Source organism: Rhea pennata, chromosome 16 (genome assembly GCF_028389875.1).
Source record: "Rhea pennata isolate bPtePen1 chromosome 16, bPtePen1.pri, whole genome shotgun sequence".
NCBI classification, from domain to species: Eukaryota; Metazoa; Chordata; class Aves; order Rheiformes; family Rheidae; genus Rhea; species Rhea pennata.
The window spans coordinates 2,347,289-2,355,265 of NC_084678.1; the positions used below are offsets into that span (position 1 = coordinate 2,347,289).

At 66.6% G+C, this 7,977-nt stretch overlaps 1 protein-coding gene across 1 annotated transcript; it reads right to left on the bottom strand.

Moving 5' to 3' along the window:
* Positions 1–172: 172 nt before the first annotated feature.
* E2F1 (E2F transcription factor 1) lies at positions 173–6,605 on the bottom strand. The gene is made up of 7 exons (XM_062589530.1): positions 6,417–6,605; positions 5,075–5,165; positions 3,825–4,044; positions 2,881–3,033; positions 2,048–2,162; positions 1,717–1,921; positions 173–709 (listed from the first exon to the last, which is right to left on the bottom strand). The coding sequence occupies exons 1-7, from the start codon at positions 6,603–6,605 to the stop codon at positions 477–479; spliced, it is 1,206 nt and encodes a 401-aa protein (XP_062445514.1). The 3' UTR covers positions 173–476.
* Positions 6,606–7,977: the final 1,372 nt, after the last annotated feature.

Genomic DNA, 7,977 nt, shown 5'->3' on the forward strand with positions numbered 1-7,977 from the left:
TAAATAAATAACCCACGGGGGGAGGGAAGGAGGGAGGGAGGGAGGAGGGAGGGGAGGACGGGCCCGCGGCCCCTCCGCCCGCCCCGCCGCCGCCAGGCCTCCCGCCCCGCCGCCCCGCGGGGTGCGCGGCCCCCGCCCCGGCCGCCCAAGGACGTTCAACGCCGTCCCCAGGGAACAACAATAATAAATTAATCAAATCTATACACAGGACTGCTTAAAGCGCTGCGAGGGGCCCCGGCCCGGCCGCCCTCGCCGGCCCCTCGGGCAGGGCCGATGCCAGGGGCCGACGCGGGAAACATCGTTCCCCCGGAGCCAAGCGGGGCCGGGGCGGCAGCCGGGCGCGCGCAAGGAGCCGCCCCGGGGGTGCAAACGCGGCCCCCAACCTGCCCCCAACCCAGCCGCGGCTTCAGCCCGGCGCACGCCGCTCGGGCGCCTCGGGCCGTCGGCCCCCGGCCCGTCCTCGCCGCCGCGGCGCCTCAGAAGTCCAAGGGCGCCAAGTCCCCGAAGTCACAGTCGAACAGTTCGCTGATGCCCTCGCCCTCCTCCAGGCCGAAGTGGTAATCCTGGGGCTGCGGAGGGGACAGGTTGATGAACTCGTCCGGGAGGAAGCCGGAGAAGTCGTCCTTGCTCTGCTCCAAGAGAGCATCCATGGAGGCCAGCGGCGAGAGGCTCACCTCGTCCGCGGGGCACTTGCCGGGCAGCAGGGGCTCTGCGGAGACAGGGAGAGCCTGCCGGACCCCCGCCGCACGGCCCCGCGCGCCCGCCCGCGCTCTGCGCCGGCCAGCGGGGAGCAGAGGGGCCGAGACCGCCCCAGCGCGGGGAGCGTTACTGCGTTAAGGGTCAGTTTTCTTCGCTCGTAACGCAGGATGTTTTTGCAAGGCTGCACGATGCTAAAATACTGAAATTGGGCAATGCTCCCCGTCACGCTTGCACACCCAGCTTGCGGCCCTGCGCCCCGAGGCCGTGCGGGAGAGCGCAAGGGCGCTCCCCTGGGTGTCCAAACGATTTCTGGGTGCTGCTAAATCCCCACTGACATAGAGGCTGGAGCAGGGCCCAAGCTGAGGACACCACCCACCCCAGGGCGCAAAACGCAGCATATGCGGCTCCGTCCTGCACGTTCCCGCAGGCCTGGATGTGCCAAGGCGCTTGCGGGAGCTCTCTGGTCTCTGCCTGCCACCCCACCGCCTGCCTTAGGGATGTGAACCGGGTGGGCTCCCATTCTCGGGGACTGCAGAGCAAGCAGTGTGTGGGAAGCACCCAGCTGCCACAGCCAAGGGAGGGGAGCGCTCCTCTGCCGCCGCCTGCGCCGTGGCCAAGACCTGCCATGGCATGGGCTGATAACATGCCCATGGACTGGGGAACGGCAGCCTCCTGCAAGCAGCAGGCTCTGCCCTGTGGGATCCTCGCTACATCAGTGCAGAGGCGCCAAGAGCCTGGGCATCTCCCCCTGCCCTTCCCCACCCTCAGGTGATGGCACAGGGACAGCATGACTGCTCAGGCTTGCTGTCCACCTGCTTGTATGGATGGGAAAGGGGCTCTGTGGCATGCTTGAGCTCTTCCTGGGGAGTTGAAAATGCAGCGACAGCCAGTGGCTGCCCCCAGCCAGGGCCGCTCCACGGTCACAGCAGCACTCCTGTCCTCCTGCTCCACAGGCGCTGAGGCCCCTGGAGCCAGCCTTGGCTTCCCCAAGCTGCATGCCCAGCCCCAGCTGCTCACCTTGCTCGCCAGGCAGCAGTGGCATGTTCACGTCCTGGGCAGGATGCAGGAGTGGGGAGGCTCTGGGCTGCGAAGAGCTGGGGGACGATTCCTCCGCGGCTGCTTTGAACGGGCTCTTGACAGGGCTGCAGACCCCAGAGCTGTCTTCGGGGCAGAGGAACACGTCAATGGGGCCTTGAGTGCTTTTCACGGACACCTGGAAAGCCTGGGAGAACAGAGGCAATTAAGCACAAGGAAGCCCCAGGGACACCAGAAACACCTCAGCTTGCCATGGCCAAGGGCTCTGCAGACCCTGAGAGCTGGCACGGTGGGCTGGAGGCCCCAGGCTTACCTCTGTAGGGTCCGAAACCTGCAGCTGGGTCTCTGGAGGGGCCTTGATAACCATCACCATTTGCTCGGAGGGGTCCGCAATGCTCCGGAGGTCCTGGCAGGTCACATAGGCTGCAGTGCGGCCAGTCAAGGAGCAGATGTGTGGGACGCTGCCACTTGACAGGGGCACTGGAGGCAGTGGAACAGACAGGAAAACACCTAGGGCACTCAGAGGCCCCCCCCCCCCACAGGTTAACAGCAGGCGTCAGGGCTACAGCATCATCTCCCAGCCCTCCAAACCCAAGCAGGCACCATCCCTGCCACACTGGTCTGACCCATCTCTCGCTGCGACCATGAGGCAGCAGTTCTGGGTGCAGACAGAGAGTAGGACACTGCTGATACTGAGAAGCCCGTGCGAGGAAAGGTTGGGATGCAGCACTCAATGTCCAAAGCCCCAGTGAGGAGCAGCATTGGCACCACGTTTCAGGGGCTGTCAGATAGTACCAAGCACGGCTATCAGGTTGGAGATGCATCCTACAGCCACGCAGTATTCTCAGAAGATGGACTCAGAGTTGTGTTTGTCCAAGAGCTACCCATGGCGAGGCTGAGACCTCCTGGCTTGGATACCCCTGGGACCAGCTGCAGAGCTCATTCTCCAGCACTGCCCCCCTCCCAAGTTCATATATGCTTCCTGCAAGCTGTGAACCTCAGGAAGGAGCCAATGGGACCTGGGGAAGACTCTTTGGCCTGAACTCAGGGCCAGCAAGGGAGAGCTGCTCCCCAGCTACCACTCCTTGCAGGGCCCAGGGATCCCCAGCAGCTCTGGCACACAGCCTGCACTACAGAGAAGGATATTGCTGATTCCCAGGATCCTCCGTGAGCAGCCTCAGCTGGACGGTGCACATCTGGATGAGGTCATCCAGCTGCCTCTCAGCTGCCTGCAGGTCCCGTAGCTCTTTCTCCAGCACCCGGTGCTGGCTGGAGGGTCCCACAGTGGCCTGGCTGCCCCTGGAGGGAGCAAGAGCCTCCGTCACCCTTGGCATGGCTGCATCCCAGGCAGCACTTGCATGGCAGGACAGACAGGTTCCTCCACCCTCTGTACACCCATCAAGGCATGCTTGGAAGATGCCCATGACTCTGCCAGCGGATTGTCCCCACTGACAAGCAAGAAAACCCAGAGCCACTCCATCCTTTGGCTGTACCAGCAGGCTTGGAGGGTCTCCCAGGAACACAACTGCAGCAAACCCCATGGCTCACTGATGCCCACACCCAGGACTGTCCCCCAGCAGTGTCCCCAGCTGGGGACCCCGCCAAGTCCTACCTCAGGCTCAGGAAATTAACCCTGTGAGGATTTCACACCAGGGGATAGACCTGGACTGCGGGCACTGGGCACGTCTCTAAGCTATCAAACCCCAAACAAACCTTGCTCCCTGGGGCCTGGCTCAGCTTCCAGGGGTGGCAGCACTGCCTGCAAGGCCCCAGCCCAGAGACAAGAGTTTTGAGGACAGCACTGGGAAATCAGTGCTCAGAAGTCACCCATGGTCATGTGCAGCCCTCCCCAAAGGCCGTGGCCTGCCAGAACAGAGCCTCCACGCAATCCCAGAGCAGATGCTTGGCATGTGGCTGCCAGCAGCAGTGCAACTGCTCTGAGCTTCTCCCACCCAGTCACTTCCCAGCCTGTCTGCAAGACCACAAGCTCCAACCCTGACCCCAGCCCAAGTTGCTTCAAGAGCGTTCCCCGGCCCTAGCCCAGGATGCAGACAGGCCCCAGCCCAATAGGAGCCGATCCTGGTACGTACAGCCACTGGATGTTGTTCTTGGACTTCTTGGTGATGAGCTGGATGCCCTCCAGGACATTGGTGATGTCGTAGATGCGCCTCTTCTGCACCTTCAGGACCTCGGCTGCCCAGTTGAGGTCCACCACACCATCAGGTGACTGGCTTAGGAGCTCCAGAAAGCGCTTGGTGGTGAGGTTCAGCGAGGTTTCGTAACGAGACTTCTCCCCAGGAGACTTTGCCCCTGCAAGCAGCCAAGGACATGCTCAGGGCTTGCCTGGAGCCCAGTGGCGAGTGCCCTCCTCCAGCTTGTCCTCCTCGTCGCTGCTAGCACACCCAGATCCATCAGGGTCTGCTTGCACATCACAGGACCTGTTTTGGCTTGGCCTGCCTACATTCAAAGGCCCTACCTCTCCTGTCCGCACTGTCACCATCTGCTCCCCCAGGGCTCCCCAGCCACAGCAGCCCAAGGTCCATGCAATGCCCTAGCCATGCTCAAAATGCATCTTCCCATCAAATCATCCCACTCCAGCCCCTGCCTTCCTCAAGCCTGCACAATGCAGCAACCTCGGTGCACAGCCCTTGGCAGCCCTCGCCTGCAGCAGCCCATCTGCAGAGTCGGGGCCAGGCAGAGCACAATCAGTGAGGCCAACCGTAGAGCTTGCTTCACTTTGATCCTTATGCCTGCTCCTAAGGCTTGGCGATGGGTCGTGTGGGAGATGGCTGGGAAGATACAGACCTCACAGTAGAGGAGTTCACCTGGCTTTTCCACGCTCATCGGTGTCGGGCTGTGCAAACGCATGCCAGCCCAGCTACGCACCGCGCACCCCGTGGAGAACCGGGTGCAGCTTCCAGCCTGCTTGGAGCCAGGTGCATTGAGCCCACATCTGCCTGCTGCCCTGTGCGGACGGGCTCCATGCTGCCAGCCTTGGCTCCGTCCCCACAGGCAGCGACGAAGCCCCATGGTGCCCAGCACGGGGACAGGACAGTCCTTGGGGATCCCTGCAGTGTGCTGCCTGCAGGAGCCGAGCCAGGAGGCAGCGGCACTGCCCGGAAAGAGAAGAGGCCAGGAATGTCCTGGCCCCCAGCAAGAGCCTCTGCAAAGTGACCCAGAGAAGCAGCGGGGGACAAGGCCAGAGGCCCAGTCCAGCCCACCTGGGTGCTGTGGGTGCAAACCCAAGGATGGTGGACCCTGTGCCCAGCTGGAGGAAGGCAAAGGCCGGTATCAGGCAGTGCTCTCAGACCACCTGCCACAGCGCAGCTTGGGCCGGTACCTTTAGCAGGGTTTCTCGCTTTGCCCCGGGCTGTCGGCAGGCTCTCTGCTATGTACTGATGATCCGTCTCCAAGTTCAGCTTCCTCTTCACCTACAAGAGAAGGGCAGCTCCTCAGAGGGGTCCCAGCCCAGCCTCAGCAGCCGAGCACCTTGACAGGGACCTGCCTGGGACACCAGGGCTCGGGACGCTGCGGAGCCTCCTGCACGTCTCCCAGTTGGCCGGCCCAGCCGCATCCCTACAGACAGGCTCTCGGCGTGTGCAGCCCCCTGCCTCCCCGCAGGCCAGGGCAACGGGGGTCCAGCAGGGACTGTGTTGGCTGGGGGCACCCTAGGCAGGTGACAGCACCCCACCACCAGACCCTGCAGCCGGCCGGCATCCTCAAGGTGCAGGGCCAGGAGTGCTGCCTCCCCCCGGCATGGCTCCCACAACAGGGCAGTGTAAGACCATGCAGGTGCCCCTGCGGTCTGATTCATGTCCCTCGAGCCAGGAGGGCCACCCGGAGACCGAGACGCCCTATGGCAGCAGCCAGGCAAACAGCAAGGCTGCAGGGGACTGTGCTGGAGGAGGGCACATGCACCCACGCTGCCTGAGTGCGACACGGGAACCGGCCCTGGCAGAGGGGTGCTTCACGCCGGGGTGCTCCCAGCCTGCAGGGATGGTGCAAACACCCCAGGGTGACACTCCCGGCGCGATCCTAGGCGCAGACGGGCTGGCAGCCAGGTGCTTACCAGCAACGGGCGCAAAGCCGGCCAAGGGACCACCGGGGGTCCGATCCACGCCGAGGCTGGCAGCCCCTTGCCGCCCCACACCAAAGCTGGAGAGTCCCCGGCGTGCAGCAGTTGCGCAGCAGAGGAGCGGAGGCAGGAACGCAGCCGGGCTCGGAGGCGCGCAGCTTCCGGAGCAGGCAGCGCCCAGTGGGGCCGCCGGGCCTGACGCAAGCCCGGCCGGCGGGGCCCTGCTTGGCGGCCGTGCTGCGTGGCAGGGCCCGGCCCGGCGCGCCACTGAGCACTCCGTACGGCGCGGCCCGCTGTAGCATGGCACAGCGTGGCACGGTGCAGCGCAGCAAGGCGTTGCAAAGCATGGCATGGCATAGCATGGCACGGCATAGCATGGCACGGCTTGGCATGATACATCTTGGCACTGCTTGGCATAGCCCCGCAAGGCATAGCCCGGCACGGAACAGCGTGCAACGGCACGGCAGAGCACGGCAGAGCACGGCGTAGCCCAGCTCGGCGCCGGGCCGGGCCAGAGCCCCCAGCACGGCCGCGGGGCCCGGGCTCCCCGCGGCCGCCCCCCGCCCGGCCCCGTCGCGTCGCGTCGCGCCCCGGCCGCGGTGGTTACCGGCGGGCGGCCCAGCGCGGGCCGGCGCGGTGCGGCGCCCGGGCGGGCGGGCTGCGGCGTGGCGAAGAGCAGGAGGTCGGCGTCGGGGCGGCCGCCGCCCGGGGGCTCCTCGGCCGCCGAGACGATGAGGAGGCGCGGGGAGGCGCCGCCCAGCAGCGCCGCCAGCCCCGCCGCGCCGCCCGCCGCCATGGCTCACATCGCTGGCGGCGCGGCGCGGCGCGGGGCTCGGCCCTCACGGCGGCGCGGCGGGCAGGGCGCGGGCGCGGGGGCGCGGCCGGCCCGCGGGGGCGCGGCCCATGCTCGGCGCGGCGCGGCGCGGCGCGGCGGCCCCGGCGCGCGCTGGCCGCCGCCCGCGGGTATTGTTCGCCGCCGCTCCCGGCCCCGCACGCCGCCTTTGCGCGCCAAATCCTTTTTGCCGCGAAAGCGGCGCGAGCCTCGCCGCCGCCCGCCCATTGGCTGCGCCCTCCGCCGGGCGCCGCGGCGGCGGCGGGGAGGCGCCTCGCCATTGGCTGGCGCCGCCGGATTGATAGGCGGCGCCGCCCGCCCATTGGCCGCGGCCGGCGGCGCCGGACGCGCTGACAGCCGGCCAATCGGCGGCGCCGCGCCGAGGGAGGGGCCAGCCGGGGGTAGCGCGGGGACGCTGCGGCAGCGCCGCGTGGGTGAGGAGCGCGCGGCCGGGCCTTAAAGGGGAAGCGCGCGGCGCCCCACGGCCCCTTCCCAGCCCCGCACGGCTTGTACCCCGGGGCCCCTCTGCCCCACGGCCAGTGCCTCGTGGTCCCTCTTTGTCCCGTAGCCAGTGCCCCACAGGCCTTCTCAGCACCCCAGCTAGTGCCCCACGACCCCTTCCCTATCCTGAGCCCCATAGTTTATACCCCACAGCCCCTGTCCGCCTCCTGCCAGTGCCCCACAGCCCCTTCCCCATCCTGGGCCCCATGGCCTTGCCCCGCAGCGCTCTCCATGCCCGCAGCCAGTCTCCACAGCCCCTGTGGCCCCCATGGCCAGTGCCCCCCAGCCCCTTCCCCTGCCTGCACCCCAGACTGCCCGTACCCCCCAGCCCCTGCATGCCCCCAGCTCCCCGCAGCCTCCCCGCTCCCCTCCAGCCTCTCCCTCCGTGGGGCCCGGGGCAGAAGCGTGGGTGCACGGGGGCAGGGGGCACCCACACGAGGGGCTCCGCCACCCGCAGCGAGCCTGGAGGCGCCTCGTCCCGCATCGCGGGGGGAAGCCCCCTGGGCGGCCGGTCCTGCCGGGCTGCCCTGGGGGCGCTGTACCCGGTGTCCACGCGGGGGTCACAGCCCGGCTGCCCCGGTCGGAGCCTTTGCCCCACGCCTGAGCGGTGTCGCTAAGCACAGTTCTGTTTTCCAAAGCAGGTTTCAGCCAGCCTCTCCCCGCTCCGCCTAATTCCCTAAGATCTCGTGTGTGCCTGCGTGCATGCTTTTTTTAATGTAAGATAAGGTGCCAAATACGAATACTGTTCGTGGAGAATTTTGCTTGGTCAAAACCTGAGTTTGCTGTCCTGTGCCCAATCTAGAGGACAGATTTCCTGCCAGCTAATAGCGAGCGA

Bases quoted from the DNA above. Each gene is read 5' to 3' on its own strand.
- E2F1 (XM_062589530.1), bottom strand. From the start codon at position 6,605: ATGGCGGCGGGCGGCGCGGCGGGGCTGGCGGCGCTGCTGGGCGGCGCC. The intron at 4,045-5,074 runs GTACCGGCCCAA...GGCTGCTTGCAG, and splicing joins AGCGAGAAACCCTGCTAAAG to GGGCAAAGTCTCCTGGGGAG. The intron at 3,034-3,824 runs GTACGTACCAGG...TGCTCCCTCCAG, and splicing joins AAGAACAACATCCAGTGGCT to GGGCAGCCAGGCCACTGTGG.